This window comes from Glycine soja, chromosome 8, assembly GCF_004193775.1.
Source record: "Glycine soja cultivar W05 chromosome 8, ASM419377v2, whole genome shotgun sequence".
NCBI lineage: Eukaryota > Viridiplantae > Streptophyta > Magnoliopsida > Fabales > Fabaceae > Glycine > Glycine soja.
This window is the reverse complement of record NC_041009.1, coordinates 45,833,565-45,853,580: the sequence shown is the minus strand read 5'-3', so window position 1 is coordinate 45,853,580 and position 20,016 is coordinate 45,833,565. Positions and strand designations below refer to the sequence as shown.

The window sequence follows — 20,016 nt, the reverse complement described above, 5'->3', positions numbered from 1 at the left end:
AAATCTTTGGGCTCAAAAAATATTTATAAAATTACTTATATTTAACTTTCTCAAAAAAGAGAGTGAAAGTTGAAACCTCTTATTAGACAACCAACGGAATAAGAGTATATTCATTTAAAGCTTTTCAAATTTATTTATGAAAAAAAAAAACATGTTAAGAGCTTTAAAAAATTAATTATCATGCTATTTATATTTTTATAAAAATATGAAAATATACTCGTATATTATAAATTAAAATAAATAATTTAAAAAAGTAAAATTCCCACTTTTCTCTTTTTTTTATAGATATAAATCATGAAAAAATTATACATTTTTCATATTTTTTTCTCTTTTATCCTTTGAATGCTCGTTTCACATACTATTTTGCTAGTTAAAAAGTTTCTCTTTTAACCATACCAAATTGCTCTCTTTTTATTCTATTTGAATACATCTTAACATATATCCCCTTTCAATCTATACTATATCTCTAAATTAATTTTTAATATATTTTTTAAAAATTAATAGCTAAAATAAATTATAACTATTATAAGTTGTCATTGTAAAAAAATTATACTTTCAACAAAAAAATGTCTGTTAATATGATTTTAAAATAATCATTTAAAAGTTAATAAATTTATGTATATACATAATTTATGATTACATGAAAATACTATTTTTAATTTTTCATAAAATTAATAGAAAAAACTATCGGTCTTTCCAACATCAGTCAGAGAATTTTTTTTAATAAAAATAGATTAAAAAGAACTTTTTTTCTCTTTCAAATAGAGAGATTAAAAAATAAATTTAATTTTGGTGGAAAAAAAAACAAAAATATCCAAATGAGGGGAGAAAATAAAATGTTTAACTAGGAGAATGCAGCATAGGCATCGAACTCAAACATTATCGGTGGACAGAAACACCACTGAACGAGGTTGCTTGCTCCGACGCCGAAATGAAAGCCCCTTCCTCTCTTTTCCTCAAAGGCCACGTTCTCCCTTCTTCCATTTTTCTCCTCAGAAACTCCAAAGGTAACTAAGGGCTCAACTTTTCACTCCTTCAATTTTGTCTTTTTCAACCTTCATATCTTAATTGAATCATTCCATGCTGCAACTATTGCTGAAATTAAGATGGAAGCTCCATTTTATTATTTTTTTTTAAAATTCTTTATTTTGATAAACTCTAAAGAGTGTTTTTTTTAAAGTTATTTTCAATTGGGTACATAATACAGGAACACCCAATGTGAAAATGCACCCCATCTGGTGCTTATGTAAAGCCATTCAAACTAATTCATATGAAATTTCCAATGGAAGCTATCATCCCACTGTGCAACAAACAACAGAAAAGAAGACAATGGTATGTATACATATGTTGCTTCTGTATGTATCCTAATTCATATGTATGTATTGCTTCCACCACTGTCATTTTAACTCCCACTTAATAGTGGCTTTATGGTAATTTGGAAGAAAGATTTTCTAGTGTTACCTTACCCTTTGGATGTATATTCGACTTGTAGGAAAAGCTATCCAGGAAAGTTGAATCTATTGGGGCATTTCAAAAGTTGCCCATAGTGATGCCATCTATTGACATTATTGGCTCTGCACTCAGAAAGGCGAGGAAGGTTTCTCCAACGAAAGGTTCATGACTGCAAAATTATATTCTTAGATTCCAGGTTGGCGTTTGTGTTTACATCTTAAAACCCTATGGTTGGCATTGACTTTTAGGTTGCTTAAACTGTAGGAATTGCCAACATTGCGAAAAGGGAGAAAAATAAGGGTGCAAAGCAACTTGATGCGTTGATGAAAGTATGTTCAATAATCAATACTTCTGAATATGTCATGCTTTAGAGCTATAATGTGTATTTCAGTTTCTACTGTCCATTTTATGTAAAAAAGAATGTATCGTAAGTTAACTGTACTGCTCTTGTTAGGAAATTGCTGTTCCCTTGAGGACGTATGTGGAGAATTTTCCTAACAAAATGCATCTTCATCCTTATGAGAGATCTCTTATTGAGCTGACACTTGGAGATGGATACTACGAAATGGTATGTTAGTAAAATGGCATTGCACCGCTGATCGTGTTTTTCAACTTCCACTATCGCATTCCCTTAGTTATTACAGGACATATAATAGTCTTGTGATTATTTATCATTCCCATATTAGAGAGGCTGGATGAATACATATTTGTGGTTGATTGCTGTATTCATATAAACTTGTTATTTTAGACTTTTTCTAATTTTAGATTTAAAAATGTTTAACAGGTGCTACGAAAGGTAGACAGTTTAAGGAAGAGGGTAGTATCTGTTGGAAAGGAACATGCTTCACTTTGCGCTAAGGTTTCTTTAGTAATTTACATTTGATTTTGATCTATTCCTTGGATGGGTAATTCTGTAGTTGTCATGCTGCTTGAAAGTATTATTTGCACTGATATGTATGAAGTTTTAGTAGCAAGATTAGGAATCCTTTATGTTAGGTCTTGATATCAATACCAATTTGTTCTTGTTGAAGGTATGAAATCTTGTCTTCACAATGATATGATTTTATGATATTTAAATTTTCGAAGAAGAGATCTTTACATGATTTGTGTGGTCTTCATTGCTTCATCCTTAAAGTAGGAAGCATTGCTCATGTCAGTATTTGTACCATCATGTCAGCCTGTTATTTTTCTAAAATTGAATTCTTTCAGATGGACTGTTCCAATATCTCTTTACGTAATCATCTTGTTAAATTGGTGAGTTCTTTTTTGCTTTCTTCTCATGATTGGTTTCATTTCATTTTGTAACAGTCTTCATCAAAGCGAGAAGCAGAGGAAAGGCTGAATGAGGTGAGGTGCAAGTCTTTTTAGGAAACATCTGCTTTCAAATTTCTCTGAATATTTCATTATGTGCCATGATTTTATGCAGGGGCTTAAGAAAATTGAAGAGATTTTTGCTCAAGAACGAAAAGTTGTTGATGATTTGTTAGGCATAGCCAAGGTATTCTGCACTTTCAACAAATGAAATCCTTCTTTAGTTGTGTGTGTGTTTACTGTAAACATATATATCAGTGTTCACAATTTGGGTGGCCTGTGAAATTTAATTTATTTTCTTCAATAATATTCCATCTGAACTCAATTTATATAATCTAGCTGATAGTTATAAATGTTACAGACTCTCAGGGCAATGCCTGTAATTAATTTGGAAACACCAACTCTCTGCCTTGTTGGAGCTCCTAATGTAGGCAAATCTTCTTTGGTCCATGTACTCTCTACTGGCAAGCCTGAGGTATGCAACCAAATATTTTAATATTTCTTTGTTAAAATCCTTCTTACATATACTGTTTTTATTTTAGGCTCTTTAAAAATCTGGGCTTGAATAATTTTTTTGTTAAAATCTGGACTTTAAATTCTACATCTCTTTCAATTTCCTTCTTATGGGTCTGCCAATTCTGCCCAAAAGATTTAATATGCATATGGTGATATCAATCAGGAGTTCAGGACACAATCCCCTTGGTTAAAATTGCTACTGAAGGATAAATATTTTTATTTTGTTACTTGGTTGATATGTGGCCATTTCCAATGGTTCTGTCTGCGTTGGTGGTTCTGAAATGTTCAAGTGCACTATGTCACAATTGTAGTACTTTTTCCTTATTTTTGTTTTTTTTAACAGCCATTCTCTTAGTTCTTGAAAGAATAGTTTTTATGAGACTGTGTGTAAGCACTTTTTGATTGTATATATAATTTCCCTAGTTTCCTTATGTCCTAATTTCCACAATAAAAGGAACCTAACTAATCATATGCACAATGAACGTAGATACTAAACTAAGCTAGATTAAATGTTGACATGTTTTGCTTCAGGCTTCAGCAAAACTTCTTAGTTGCTAAATATTTAAAGATTCCACCATCCACTCTTTTTCTCACACTTTCAACTTTCCTTTCTACCTAATATTTCAGATTTGTAACTATCCCTTCACAACAAGAGGAATTCTTATGGGTCATATTATTTTAAACTTTCAGAAGTTTCAGGTTAGCAATTTTCTGACTGGTTATTGGATTTTTAACATTTTTTCCCATTCTGAACGGCATATCACACAGTTGTAATTGTATACCTTGCATGTCTGTAGGTAACAGATACTCCGGGCCTGCTAAGGAGACATGATGGTAATTAACATTTATTTTGTTTTTCTCAATTTTCAAGTAGTATTTATTTATCTCATTTGGTGAATAGTATGTATCCAAGGTTTTCTTAGTGAAATATTTTACTCCATCATTGGTTTGAGGATTAATTTTCCTACGAGGGTTGTAGTATAGAGGAGTGTGGACAGTGACGCCCATTTCCATTCTGCCTTAGCTTTTTAATTCCTTAGAATTTGCAGTGCTACTTATTTGGTATCCCTTTGAGTGTTAAGCTAGTGGCCCAAATATCTGTTTAGAAGGTTTGATGGCTGGCTGCTTGTTATTTTCTGTAAATCTATATTTTTTAAGTATTATAGTAGCAATTTTAGGTGGATTATAAAGAATTATGGGAAATATCCTATGGTTTATGGATGGTGGTAGCAGGATCACTTGGTTAGTTGGGAGAGTTGTTGTAGGCCAGAAAGAAACGGGATTTGTTCTATGTAATTTGGTTTCTTAAAGCATTGTTATACTGAAAAAGAGTGTAGAAATGGCTTTCAATGGGCAAGGTAGGTTGTTGAAACTGGACACAATGCAACTTGACTTGTTGAAAATTCACAGGCACCTTACATGTTGGTATATTATAATACTATGAGATGTTGGAGGATCTTAGATCTCCTGTACCTCATAATTAGTTCTAATAAATCACAATTGATTTCTTGTCCTTTTTATTTAGTTAAGCTCAATATTTTCCTCTTTATAAATTTGTTTTTCTGATTTGGATATTTAGAGGACAGGAATAATTTGGAAAAGTTGACTCTGGCTGTCCTTTCGCACCTGCCGACAGCAGTTTTGTATGTCCATGACCTTTCTGGGGAGTGTGGCACCTCACCTTCTGATCAGGTATGCTTCTATGACAACTGAATTATTAAAACTGAAAATAAGTGTGAAATTGATCTTCTTTAACTGGCCATAAAGATAGTTATCTGGTTCATTGCTTTCAAACTTATAATGCAAGAAACACAATTTTGTTCAAGTGGTTGAAACATGTACTTGTCTAGACTACATGGGCATAACTCAGACTTGTGACTCCATTTGAATTAGATGTCGATTAAAGGCTTGTATTTGTGTTTGATTTCAGTGCTTCTTCATTCTAATGTATTTTGGGGCCATTAACTTTTGGTTATTTACTTTGTAATTACTTCCATGGAAAAGAAATCCATACATAAAGGGTATATCTGATGGCAGTCAGAAATAAAATATCAGAATTGGAGATGAGAAAGTGATAGGAATTGATTCAAGTGAGAATGATTCATGTTCTGGGCTCCTACTGCTCCTTGCCTTTTTTTTTTTTCCTGCATACTACTTTAAAGAAGACAATTTAAATGTTATGAGCTTATGCCTTCTTTGAGAAAGGTCCCTTGTTAATGAGCTACAGCCTACAGCCTCAGTTGCTGGAGTCTTATGCATTACAAAAAATGGATTCTCTTCCCTTTACTTTGATGCATAAAATGAAATTCTGTTCCTTTCCATTCAATTGCATAAAACAAGTTGATCCATACCACAATCCCTTCAATCTGTGGAGAGAGATTATGTTTTTTTATGGTTGGCATTAGACTGAAGATTTTTAGCAAAAATATTTAGCATGCCATGCTAGTTACAAAGTGACTCCAAACTCAAGAGGAATGAGTTGAGTTTATAAAAATTTTCGAAACCATATATAGTTTGAAAACAATTGTAATCAAATTGAAAGTTTTTGTCTTTTTGATAAGGCATTAAATTGATGATGGTTGGTTATGCAGTTTTCAATATACAAAGAACTCAGAGAAAGGTTCAATGGACATTTATGGCTTGATGTCGTGTCAAAATCTGATTTGTTGAAGACGTCTCCTGTAGTCTATGCAACAGACGAGCCTCATCCCTCCCAACTCGAGCTTGAAAAGTACCGGAAATCAGGTCCCAATGGAGCTATTAACGTATCTGTCAAAACACAAGGAGGGCTACATGAGGTGAGGAAAATCTATTCTAATTTTCATATCTTCACTAGAATCTCTATTATTGTTTGTGTATGTTAAAATAGAGCGATAATGCTGAATTCCACACAATGTTTTGGTGATGGCGTTCAGTAGCTAAACAATGGCCATGTTGATGCTGGCTTATGCAATTTTTTATTTGTGAAACAAGAAAACCTATGCTAGATGTGCTGAAAGCTTTGCAAAATCATACACATAATATATTATAACCATTTTTTTTTTCTAATAAGTCATCACAATTTTATGGGGAGAAAAGTTCTTGTAATGATAGCCATATTGGCACTCTTCGTGGCCCACCCCATTTTTTGGTGCATGGGGCATCCTTTAGAGGCAACTGCTAATTTCTTTAATATGATAGCCACTTGCGTTGGTTGAAAACCCACTGACTCTGCACAATCACATTATATATAGTCATTTGAATAAAAATTATAATGTATCTGAATTTTAAAATAAGTTGCTTCTGTTCATAGAAAAGTAATTAATAATAAATTTGAAGTTTATAAACAATTAAATTATGTAACTGGTGCACTATGATTAAAGTCTTACTATTATTAAATATAAAATGATGAATTTTCCTTTCAATAAAACAATTAATATGTAAAACTAGTTTGATATATTTACCCAACTGATATACCTAAAAATGACAATTACATCAAATCCTAATGTGAAAATATAAAATACGATGTATTTATTTTTGTGGGTTGAAGCATTGCATGCAATCTGAAGTTGTCAACTAACATTTGTAATCCAAATAGAGAAATGTGACAATTAAATTGTTAGAATATTGCAGAAATCAGAATTCCATTAGTGTATCTTGTATAATATTTTAGAATATTTTAAATGTTTTTTAGAATGTACTATGGAATCAATTAATCCTCTGGATAAGGATGCAATCATAGGTGTTGTTTCCTAATTTTTTTCCCGTTATTGTATTAGTGAACTTGTACTTGTACTAGTGATAATGGATTGATTGTATACAAAACATTGACTTCTATTTATACTAATAATTTGGTTTAGACTTAAAAATAATAAATTGGTGCTCAAGGAAATTGCAGATACGAAGATCGGATCATTTTGCTTTCATAAACTTCTATTGAATTGAGGGGTTAAAAATAAATAGAATAAACAAATTTAGATGGGGAAAATGGGGTGAGGACCATAGTACATATGGTCCAATGCAAGGGTATATTTTTGTTGCAAGATAACAAGATGCTGAAAGACATTTGATGCACCAAATATATTGGAGCAACCTTACTTTTTCTGCTGATAGATTTATATTTTATACATTTTTTTTTTCTTTTTGTGGCTTAGCTTTTTGACTAATAAGGGTTGTTGGTTTTATTGTGTAGCTAAAGCAGAGAGTGCATGAACTGCTTAATTTGCAGATGGCCAAGATAAATGATATAAGCAACAACCAGGAGAAGTGAAAGGTGTCACTCCACTAAGGGTTGATATCAAACTTGTGAAGAAACTTCCTGATCAAATAGGGAAGTCTGAAACCTTCATGAGCCAGAAGCTTATCTTTGTAAAATATGTTAGCAGCTCTGTGGCCAGCCTCCAAGCAGGAAAAGAAGCAAAGGCTTCTTAATTAATACCTTCAAGCAATTAAGCATTGGTAGGTTGAGCATACGAAACTTCCAGAAAATGTTCAGTCACTTTTAGCTTTGTTGAGGAGATCATGTTCCACCCGTATTGGGCCTTCTTGAAGAAACAATAAATGCTTGTTTATCAACTTTTCAGTTCATTGATTGTCATTGGCTTCAATCATGTGTCTTAACTTCTTAAGTCCATTGTCAGAAGTCTTCATAAATTGGTTAATGTTAAGATCTGAATTGATATTGAGATATAATGTATTGATATATTAGATATGTTCATAATATCTAGTGTTAATTCTTATTTATACTAATCATAATTCTAGCTAATTAGGAAACAAATCATGATACAATAAAGAAATGTGGTAATTTATCCTAAGATAAAGAGGAAATAGAGAAAATAATAGTAAAAGTGTTAGAGATATAAAAAAATGGTTTAAACATTTCAAATTACTACCTAAACTTTTTTTTTTGCTTTTAGTACATGTAATATTTTTTTTGGTTTTTATATACATCATCACTAATGGATTTTACTTACTACACCCCCTTATTTGCTCCCTGCACCCCAATCGAAAAAAATATTTAGGAACCCACGGGATGCACCCTAGTCGTAGCGTTTGAACCTCAAATTTGTAAAGAATAGTGAGAATTGAGGTGCTTATGACGCGATGAGAGGGGAACCAAAGAGAGAAGCTGATGGTGCAAGGGACACATAATAGTGAGGATCGGTATTTAATTTGTTTTGAAAACACCAAAGAAGGATTGAGCTTTTTCATTAACCAATAGAAATATTAGTTAGTCCACCATCTTTTTTCTTTGACCAGTAGTGGTCAGAAAAAACCATTTTACCTTTGCCACATCCATGTGCTGATCCTACTGTCAAGAATTAACTCCCCAAACTGTGTATCTCATTTTGGTCTAGTATAGGGACATGCATGAGTCACGATCTAAATTCACATTCTTGGCTAACTGTGACAACTGTACGTAGCTATAATTAAATATAAATATTAGGGTAAATATAGAGCGCGGACAAACTTGACTCCGAGAAATGAAAATTCAAATTTTAGTCTCTAAAAGTGAAAATAATACAATAAATTCATTTATCCATTAACTTTTGCGTTCATTATCGTTAATGAAAAAGTCTAAGTGACACAAATAGACAAAAATATCACAATAATAATTGTTAACATCATCGCTGAATAATAAGTAAAAGAGTGAATAAGTAAATTTATTATTTAATTGTTTTATACTTATATTCATTATTCTCACTTTTTTTCTTAGTGAGAGACACTTTGTACTCTCTCTTTCTCTTCAAAATTCAATTAGAAAAAAGGGATGTTTGATTAAAAATAATTTTATTATATTTTAATTTTTTCTTTGAATTATAAGAATATTATTGTAGTAATTTAAATTTTTTAAAAATATTGAAAACAAAATATTATTTTTATATCATTTTGCATCCGATATTTTTAGTTAAAAAAATAAAATTAAGAAATATAATAAAAATACACAATAATTAATAAATGAATGCATAAATTTAAATATTCGATCAAAAAATTATTAAAATCTGTTATCCCTTCCCAATACCTAAAAGTGAAAAATTAAAATATTTTATAAAGTGTGTTAAAAAATTGTTTTCTTTTTATTTGTTCATAAAAACTTACTCTTTATTAAATACCGTACTAATCACTAGTATTTCTAAAATAAATTAAAATAATTTTAAAAATGCCTAAAGTGCTCCTAGTTTGAGGAAGTTTTTTTTTTATTTTCACTTTTAATCATAATATTTTTAATTGTTTCAAAATTGGGAATAAAATATGTGAAAACAAACTATTCTCTTTTTTTTAATATTATATTTTTATTTTAAAACAATAAAATTTACTAATATAAAATGAATGCACAAATTCAAATAAATTTAATTATAAAATCATTATGACTATAATTATTTACAAAATTAAAAATAAAAATAATGTAAACAAAATACCTTCTTAGACACATCCATACTCTTGAATTGAGGAGTTTTATATGACTCTGATCATAGTATATGATTATTAAGAAAAACTAGCTATGTGACGAGTGTTTTAAATTCTTTAGTACCGTATTAAATGAGTTTGCTCGCAATAAACACTAAGTATTTTTTATTTTAAGCAAACGCACTAAGTTTTAATGCAAGTTATTCTAACGAAAATATTAACTTGAGCGTTTAACAAGACAAACCTTTGCATGCCTTTACAACATGATCCCTTCATCTTGGACTAGTGGAGCCTTAATTAGCATTAGCTTTAATGTTCGTGTAACACCTTTTCATAAATAAGGTTCAAATTAAAGCACAAAAATAAATAAGTAACTGAAAGAATGATAATTAAGAAATCCAACAAATAAGTTATTATGTATTAATAGAAAAGTATTCCATCAAAAAATTTATTAATAGAAAAGAATATGACTAGTTTTATTACCAAATCAAGGTTATACGTTAGATCAAAAGATAATATTTAAAATTCCATTTGGTGTTATGATTTTTATTTGCTGAATTGTGACGGATTAGGCCTTTCAAAATAATCAATTTTCAATTACTCGTACACAAATCCTTATTAACATGACACTTGATTTATATTTTCTTCAATATTTTCATGTTTCCATTAATAAATAAAAGAGTAAAATTAAAATGTATGAATTAAAAGTATATAACTAAAAAGAAAGAAGTATATAACTAAAAAAACCCTTGCATCTCTGGATTTAAAATCTAATAATCTAATATGAAGTAAAACCTTACCCACACCCTCCATTATTCCTTGATGTCTTAGCCACCATCACTCGCCAACATCTATCTATACTCTACAACAAAGCCAGTTAGCAGCCAATATTGGTTACTCTTGTACAAACTCAGCTACATTAATATGCACACACGTTACTATTTCTCATCTTTATGACAATCATATGAACTATGGTTAGTCACCCCATAAGTAACCAACCCCATTATACCTTCAATGAGCCATTCGATCTTCTCATAGAACCTCTAAAATTCATTTAATTGTCATTCTCCAAAAAAATTTAATAAATAGTATTTTAGTTCATCCTATTAGTTTCACATGCTTGTCTGTCATATAAGTTTGGTTTAATTCATTCAACTTATTTTCTGTAGTATAAGTTTGGTTTAATTTATTCAACTCATTTTCTTAATTTTCATTTTTTAAACGCATTTTATGTCATCAAAGAAAAATCAGGCTTTTCCTTACCTTGGGATTGGGACGGGCCTGGTACGATAGAATGAGTATAAATTTAGAAACTAATCAATAAAAATATAAATAATAAGAAATAAGTACAAGTATAGAATTTCACCAAAAAAAAGTACAAGTATAGAATAAATAAATAAAAATTTAATAGAAGTAAAAAAATAACAACATTGTTCCCATCTATTAATTTATGCATCATTAACTCTAATAGAAAAATAAAAATAAAATCAAACGATTTCATATTTACATCCAACAAATATCTTCGATTAAAACAATTTTCTATTTTTATCGTTATCACATGTTGATGGACAATTCACAATTAGAAATGGGTTAAAAAGTTAAAACCTCCTTTAATATAATATATTTTGTACTTTTTATTATTATCAGAAAACAACAAATCAAGAAAGAGGACTAGGGAGTTCACTTGACAAAAGAGAAAGGGGATCAACGTGACAAAGTGGATGATTAACGGTGTGTTTGAATCTGCGTTTTTTTTAACGCAAAGCAAAAATAATTTTCCCGTTACTTTGTAATTTTTGCATAAAAAAGATTCCCAAACATTATAAAATGTACATCAATGTAGTGTAAGTTTAGAGCATTTCCTACAGTGCTTTTAAGACTTAGTAAGACTTTGCAAGACAACATAAACATAAACATCGATATTCTTGTATCGAGTGTGATCTTTTTGTCAGCATCTCAGTCTCCGTAGAGATCCTTAAAGTCTTTTTTGACCTTTGTGCTTTATTATCTTTTGCTATTTTTTGCCAACATGTCACAAACAGGGCCCTTATTCAGAGGTCGATTTGTTCTCTCATTGGCGCCACTTTTACATATTTAGAAACTCTACTCTGTCACTGTGAACCCCCCCCCCCTTCAGCTTCCTCTATCTTTCGTTTATTTACTTCCCCAACACGGTTTCTCCTTCTTCCTCTTCCCTTCAAACACTTTCTGCGTTCTCTTTCTCATCTTCTTCTCAGATGCTCATTTTCGCTCGTTGCCTTCTCGGTGGATCCTGGTGGACTCTAGAGGATAAAAAAGAGATCTTGCGTTGTGGGGTGTTTCTGATTATTGTTCGAAGAAACAGGAAAGAAAAGGGTCTTTTTTTTGTGTTGGTTTTGTTGTTTGAAATGAATGAGTATACTGGACCAGCTCGTAGGACGCGAAGCAAAGGAGTCGAGGTTCGGGGTGGTTTGATCAGGAGTCGGAAGAGGAGGAGAGTGGTGGATTACGATGATGATGAATTGGTTTTCGTGAAAGAACTCAAGGGTGGAGGTGAAGGTGCGAGTGCGAAGATTGAAAAATCTATGGAAAGGGGTTTTGAGTTTCTGGGAGAGAGTGAGGATGATGGTCCTTTTGAGGTTGTTGAAATTGATGAAGATGATGATGAAGCTGAGGAAGAGGTGTATGGGGAATGTGAGCAGAAGAAGAAGAGGGTTGAGGTTAAGGTGGAAGAGAAGGATGAAGGCCCTGAAGTGTTGTGTTACGTGGCTGCTGAGAAAGTTGCAAGCTTTGGTGGTGGTGACGATGATGAGTGCGGTTCTAGACCCGAGAACCCGGTTGTTATGCTGTGTGTTTCAGATGATGGGGGTGGTCAGAGCGAGGAGGACCACGGCAGGGATCGTAGTAGCGTGTCTTCTGATGATGGATTTGGTTCGAGTTCGTCCTCTTCGAGCGAGGACGATGATTCAAGTGATGATGATTTTAAGGTTGGTGTTGAGGATGAAAGGGCTGATGATGAGGAAGACTATTCAAGCATTGAGGAGGAGAGTGAGAGTGATGATGATTCCTCTTGTGATGATGAGAGGGGAGAGTTGTACAAGAAGTTTGTGAAGGAGAGGGTCAGAAATCTGGTGAGTAAATCCGGGAGCAGTGGAGTTAGTAGAAGAAAAGGTAAAGGGAATCGGAGAATGCAGGTGGAGGAGGAGGAGATGGTTGAGAAATGGAATGGTGCTGATTGTGCTAGTGTGACATCTAGCAAATCGTGTACTTGCAAGGATGAAACAAGGCAGGCAGAAGTGATAGATGATGCAGCAGAGAGAGGAGAAAGTGTCAATGCTGCTGCTGATGAGCTCTTTGCTAATCAGGTTCCGAGACCGAGTCTGCCGTTAGCTGCTAGGGAGACAGTCCCTTTGAATGGCAACTGCCAGAAGAAAAAACCTGTGGAAGCAGAATCTGCGAAGGAGATTGATATGCTATGGAATGAATTGGATATTGCTCTTCAAGAAACTGAGGCAGGAGATTCAACTATGTTGAAGAAGAAGCGTTTGCCATCAGGTGTGAGAAGTGTTTCTCCTTTGCCAAAAAGGCAAGAGAAGATGGGAGATTCAGCTAAAGTTGTTATGAAGGAGGATGATGGAAATGGTGACAAAAATGGGCTCCATGAAGTCCTAAGGATGTCAAATAGATCAAAGAACATAGGTTTTAAATTCTTCACCGAATGCTTTTGGGGAAAGCCTGATTCTGACAAAGATGATCCAATGGAGTTGGAAGAAAAGGATGGTGTTGTTGTTCAGGGTCAGACTCAGCCATTAGCTTGTGGGGTGGGAATCCCTTTGACATGGGACTTTCTGAAGAAGAACCCTGTTGAAAAATCAGAGGCTGAGAAAGAGTTAGACATGTTGTGGGCTGAAATGGAGATGTTGCTTCGAGCTGGAGAAATTGGGATCCAGGTAATTTTTTTTTATTTGCTGAAAGGCCGAAGAGAAATATATAAATGTAATATAATTTCAGTTATAGTCATTAGATGTTAAAGGTGGTAGCATTTAAGTTTGTATTTTTATGTGCATGAGTCAGTAGTGCTTAAGAAGGATGCTAGTGATAGTAGTAGGGTGGTAGCATGTGATTTTGAATATTTGAGCTCTGTTTTGATAAATTCTTCATAAATGGATAAATGTTAAAACAAATTGTTATTTATATGAGAGGAGAAATTAGTAACTAACTTTGTATGTTATTATCTGCAGGTTGATGAAGCAAGAGCAAAGGAAGAAAATCCAGCCTTGCAGTGCAAGCATGACACTATTTTTAATGAGGAGATTGGGGTATACTGCAGATGGTGTGGTTGGATTGCCACTGAAATCAAATACATCATGCCACCATTTGTAAGCACAGATTAAAGTTGATGATGGTTTATAGAAATCTAATTTCCTTAATTTTAGGATGTAAAGTAGACTTTGTTATTGCCACTTTTAGGCCTAGTATCTTTTCACTTATGAACATAGGCAAAAAGAATGATATGTGGTATTATCTATTGAACTATGCTGCTCACTATTGTTATGTGTTTTTTTCTTATTTAAAAGGCAAATCACACTGCTTCTTATGAGAACCATGGAGCTTAAATATTTATTTGCTAATTTGCTAATTCGTGGTTGTTCTGACTTGATTATCATGCTTAATGAAATGGTAGGAAGTACTGATGTATGCGTCCTTGTGCATATAATACAGGTGGATTCCAAAAGATCCGGTAGAGAGGCATTTCCTGGTGCATGGAAAACCTCACAGTTTGATGGAGCTACGTTTGATGATTGTGGTGATGACTCAGGGGCAGCTTGGTCTCACAATGAAGGAACAGTTTGGGATATTATTTCTGACATTAAAAAAGGCTTGTTTCCTCATCAACAAGAAGGGTTTGAGTTTATTTGGACAAGTTTGGCAGGAACCACCAACCTTGCTGAGTTGAAGAGGGTTGACCCGGGTACTGAGGGTGGGTGCATTATTTCACATGCTCCTGGAACAGGAAAGACAAAGTTGACCATGGTGTTTCTTCAGACATATTTGCAACTGTTTCCCAAGTGTCTACCTGTTATCATTGCTCCTGCCAACATACTTCTTACTTGGGAAGATGAGTTGAGGAAGTGGAACATAGGAATTCCATTCCATAACCTGAACAATGCTGAATTGTCAGGAAAAGAAAATGTAATTAATGAATTTGGTTATCAAGAGCTGAATAAGGATGCCATAAGAATGCTGAAGCTGTGTTCATGGTACAAAGAGAAGAGCATTCTGTTAATCAGCTACAATTTATATGAGAAGCTAGCTGGGGGAAAGTCTGAAGATGATGGGGAGAAAGAGAAGAAAAACAGAAAGATTCGGAAAGAGAAGAAACGTGCAAGCATTGAAACTGCGATGGGAAAGGTTCTGCGAGACTATCCTGGTTTATTAGTTCTTGATGAAGGGCACACACCGAGGAATCAGCGTAGCTGTATTTGGAAGGTTCTTTCAGAAAGTAGAAGTCAGAAGCGAATCCTTCTTTCAGGGACTCCTTTCCAGAACAATTTTCTGGAACTCTTCAATATTTTTTGCTTAATGAAACCATCCTTTTCTGACAACATACCGCAAGAACTGAAGAAGTTTTGCCAAAGTAAACTGATACAGGAAAGGAAAGCTTCAAAAGATGTGAGTTGGGAGTCCATTAATTCTGGAAATCCGGCTGACGAGAAAATAAAACAGCTGAAATTGCTGATGAATCCCTTTGTTCATGTTCACAAAGGTAGCATTCTTCAGAAGAACCTTCTTGGGTTACAAGATTGTGTACTGATTTTGAAGCCCGAAATCTTGCAGCAAAAAATTCTGGATAGCATTGAATGTTCTCAAAATGGACTCAATTTTGAACACAAATTGGCCTTGGTCTCTGTACACCCATCCCTTTTCCTCAACTGCTCTCTCTCAAAAAAGGAAGAATCTGTTATTGACATGGATCAGTTAAAGAAGTGTAGATTGGACTCTTATGAAGGGGTCAAAACAAAATTTTTGATGGAATTTGTGAATTTATGTGATGCAGTTGATGAGAAAGTCCTTGTTTTCAGCCAATTTATTGATACCTTGATCTTAATTAAGGACCAACTCGAGTCAGCCTTCAATTGGTCTGAGGGCAGAGAAGTGTTGTTTATGCATGGCAGGGTTGACCAAAAGCAAAAGCAGTCCCTAATTCATAGTTTCAATGATGCCAATAGCCAAGCAAAGGTGTTGCTTGCTTCTATAAAAGCATCTTCTGAAGGAATTAACTTAGTTGGAGCTTCAAGGGTCGTGCTTCTTGATGTTGTTTGGAATCCCTCGGTGGAAAGACAAGCTATTTGCCGAGCATATAGACTTGGACAAAAGAAGGTTGTTTACACTTATCATCTTCTTGCACAAGGCACCCCTGAATGCACCAAATATTGTAAACAAGCAGAAAAGAACCGGTTATCTGAACTGGTTTTCTCAAATAGAAATGCTGAAAGTGATAAGCTCAAGAGAAGTGGAGTAATTGAGGATAAAGTTCTTGATGCCATGGTTCAGCATGAAAAACTCAAGGATATATTTGGTGAATGTCTGGTTCAACCAAAGGAGGGAGATCAGGAGACTTTGTGCCCCTGATGCTTTGTTTAATGGAATTTTCTAAAGATATATCTGATTGATTCATAGTTTTTTGTTTGACAGAAAAATGTTCGTTGCACAATTTATTTAATACAGAAACTTTTGAACGGCAACCACAAATACGGCTAATGGTTGAATACAAAAGTTCTTTAATTTATTGGCTCCATTTTTTGATCATGCCTGTGTCATTATGTTAGTTGCACAATTTTATTTCTAGAATTTTCTAGTGTGATCTCTGAATTTTATTTTTTGTTCTGTCTTGCCTTTATAAACCAGATAACTGTTGGAACAACTCTGGTCTCTGGAAAGCAAGAAACACCTTAAATGCAATTGTAAACCCAATTTGTGGATTTTGAACAAGTTTGGCCCAACTAGAATGGTCAAATTTTGTTGCTTGTGTGCTTGAATATGTTTACATAGACTTAATAGAGGGAGCAAGGAAATGCAGCCAGGGTCAAGCAAAAGTTAAAGAAATTATTCACAAGATTTTTTTTTTTTTTTGATAAATTTCTGTTGAGCTAACATGGGTTGTTGCACGAGGAAGAGTGTGTTTTCCTTTACCTTCAATCTATCTGAAGCAACATTGGTGGTTGATTTGTTATTTCTTAGAGACGCTCCAAACGTAAAGGTTCATCTATCTACTAATTCATTCATCCCCGGCGGTATGTGTTCTGCACTTCTGCTAGGCTTTTCCTTTTTTGTTTTTTTCTTGTCCTTCTGGGTTTGTGGTGATGACTTTCTGGTTTTACTTTTTTCCATTTCATTAACTATTTTCTGGTTCTTCTCGGCCAAGGTAAATTTCAATCTTCATTTTCATTCTTCTTCTTTATGGATGCCAAAACTCTGTTTTGCAGATTCAAGGTGAAGTCCTTCTTTCTTTCCTTTTCTTATTTGCTATCCAGTTACTTATCAGTTGATGAAAATGCTAAAAGTAACTGAATCATTTCTAAACAATATGCAGGCAAGATCAACAATGTAACTATTGACAAATGCACAAAGATTGGAGGTGTATTTGAGGTTTGGGATCGGTCGATGCCTACTTAATAGAGCAATTTTTTTTGTTGTTTTTGGACATATACTTGTGTGTGTAGTTTTTATTTATTTATTTTGAGTACAAGATAGGTCACCTTACAATTACAAAATTATCAAGAATTTTAAATAGTAGCATTGAATGTAGAAATAGAAAGAGGATAGAAAAAATGACACATTGGTAGTCAATTGCCACTTTCAAATGAGGCTGTATTCACCCTATTGATTTATCTCGCATATAATTGTGAGCACGGCTATTATATTGGTGGTTGCTACATCTTTCTTTTTTATTATTGTAGTTTTTCTCGTTTAGATTTGCACAATATTTTCCTTTGGTTTTTTATACTGACATTTTTACTTGCTTTACCAGCATTTTTAGACTACTGCAATATACCTTACAAAGTTTTGGATGTCAACCCACTCAGAAATTGAGTTGCATTTGTTACTGGTAATTTAGTGCTTTACATGGATTCATGTTCTTCTTAATCTCTGCATTTGAGATCATTTCATAGTATTCAAAAGGACTGAGCTAGGCATGGGAGACTGGATTGCTTCTAGTGCCAATATGTTATTATGTATGTGTCAGTTCCCGTAAATCTTAAATTTTAGTCTTGTCCAATGACTTTTGATCTATGCATGGGAGAGACTGGGTTGGGGTTCATGGACAAAATTCATGAAGTTGTTCCTATGGATAAACAACCTGAACTACTTAAAAAGTTGTCGAAAGGAAACTTCACCTTGGGGTCCATGGGCAAAATTCATGAAGTTTTCAGAACATACTTAAAATAGGTCCCATCAGCCAGGTTACCTCCTTATTATGTTTGAATTTACTATACTCAAAACTTTACATTTGATGCACTAAACAAATACTAATGATTGCTTGGTTACTATGTAATGATGGGGTGCTCAATTTTGTTTGTCAATTTGCTGGTTTGTTTATGTAGGTCTTTTTCTATGCTACTACCAGCTTAAAAGAAGTTGCGTTTGAATGAAATTGTCAGCAAATAGCAATTCTGTCCTCATTGGTCAAAAGGTTGTGCCTAATTTTCAGCCAAGTGGTTTCGTACAATATTTTCAATTCTCCCTTCCCTTCTACCTTGAAAAAATAGTGTGGTTATTTGGTTTTGCTTTTAGTTTTAATTTTCAATATCACACTGGCTGAGATTTTCAACACTGTTTTTCCTTCGTAAGTGGCTGATAAAAACTTGGTTATGTTACAGAAGATTGTGAAGATAAATAATAAGAAAACTAAATCTCAGGCAAAAATGGTAAAGCATAAACCCATCTTGGTTAACCACTACTGAACTAGAAGTGAAACTATTTATATACTGTCACTAAAATCATTTCCTTTTCAGAAATTTCATTGGCCTTTATTCTAACGATAATCACTATATATTGATATTATTTTGTGCAATATCACTGATTGTGTTAATATTATCAATTTACAAGTTATATATATATATATATATATATATATATATACATACATGTATGTATATGTATACCCCACTCTATGCCTTTTAGAATAATACACCGAAAAAGACAAATTTAAAAGACTGATATTTGTCGTTTAGGAAACAAAGCTTCAGAAGCTAATGCAGTAAGAAGGGATGGTAGAAAAATCTAAGCTCCCTAAAAAGTCTATATTGACTGGCAGAGGTAGAAAGGCAGACAACTAAGCCAGCTGAAATGTTAAAACCCCTGGCAGAAACCAAGATCCAGAAGGGAAAGCAAACTCAGATTACTACTAATCATCATGATGTATGGTCAAATTGTGTAGGTGCAAGTCACTCAATGATAAACCAATTCACTCGATGGCATGGGGCTAGTGATGAAACTCATAACATTCTCTTTGATACTACATTACTCTCTTCTCAAGATAGATAATCATCAAAATTTGGAGAAAATGGTGCTTCATGGAGAATGCCCGATGATGAATTTAAATGGGAAACTTTTACATTGATTAGTTATAATTATGACAGGTGTAGAAATCGTTATTCTACATTAGTTATAATTATAACTGATGTAAAAAATTAAAAAAAAAATGATATTTTTTATATCAACATGATACATATAGGTTTGGGTTATCCGAAATTATGATTGAATAAAAAAATAACCTATTTAAATTTACAATGAAAAAAATAAATATATTTTAACCTAAATGTAAAGAAAAGAAACAAGAACCTTCTTGTTTAAGGATTTCGGGCAATAACATCAATTCCCATTTTCCTTGAATACAAAAAAAAAAGTGTGGAAATTATTACTCCCCTAATTTAGCTTTTTTTTTCTTTTTCTGCCTACCATGCAAACTCACGCCAGGTTGATCTAAAAAAGGAAAACTTAATCTACCTTTTTTTCCCTTAAAAAAACAAAACAAAACTGAGACACACTAAAACTTTTGAATTGCTACACTCAAGCTAACTAATTACAGATAGAAAGCAATTGGAATCTTTTTTAATTAATGACCAAGTGCGTTTCATTAATCTTTGAAAGACATCAAACCAGCCAAAATAATTGCACTTAAATTCTCTTTTTCTTACTAGCTCTCAAGACACACACTCTGTGTCTAGAACTTTTTAGGCCTTAGTCAAATTATAAATTTTATTTTTACTTTGATATTATTCATCAAGTTTTATAATAAATAATTTCAACATTTCGCTTTATGATAATCTATTATTCAGTCACTATCTTGTAACATAGTTAGATCTC

The 20,016-nt window shown here is 33.1% G+C and overlaps 2 protein-coding genes across 3 annotated transcripts; both read left to right on the top strand.

Annotated features, from left to right (window-relative positions):
* The first annotated feature begins 847 nt into the window (after positions 1–847).
* LOC114423627 (nucleolar GTP-binding protein 1) lies at positions 848–7,978 on the top strand. 2 transcript variants are annotated; one of them, XM_028390455.1, is made up of 14 exons: positions 848–1,007; positions 1,181–1,332; positions 1,493–1,613; positions 1,717–1,781; positions 1,907–2,020; positions 2,237–2,311; positions 2,761–2,799; positions 2,879–2,950; positions 3,125–3,238; positions 3,907–3,978; positions 4,077–4,113; positions 4,859–4,971; positions 5,871–6,077; positions 7,451–7,978. In XM_028390455.1, the coding sequence occupies exons 1-14, from the start codon at positions 932–934 to the stop codon at positions 7,526–7,528; spliced, it is 1,335 nt and encodes a 444-aa protein (XP_028246256.1). In that variant the 5' UTR covers positions 848–931; the 3' UTR covers positions 7,529–7,978. The 2 variants fall into 2 exon arrangements, with proteins under 2 accessions (XP_028246256.1, XP_028246255.1); XM_028390454.1 differs by having other exon boundaries at positions 853–1,007; positions 1,208–1,332.
* A 3,755-nt stretch (positions 7,979–11,733) lies between these two features.
* Positions 11,734–19,168, top strand: LOC114423626 (SNF2 domain-containing protein CLASSY 3-like). Its single transcript, XM_028390452.1, has 4 exons — positions 11,734–13,595; positions 13,887–14,024; positions 14,368–18,340; positions 18,882–19,168. Exons 1-3 carry the CDS (start codon positions 11,904–11,906, stop codon positions 16,276–16,278), a joined length of 3,741 nt encoding a protein of 1,246 aa, XP_028246253.1. The 5' UTR covers positions 11,734–11,903; the 3' UTR covers positions 16,279–18,340; positions 18,882–19,168.
* The last annotated feature ends 848 nt before the right edge of the window (positions 19,169–20,016 follow it).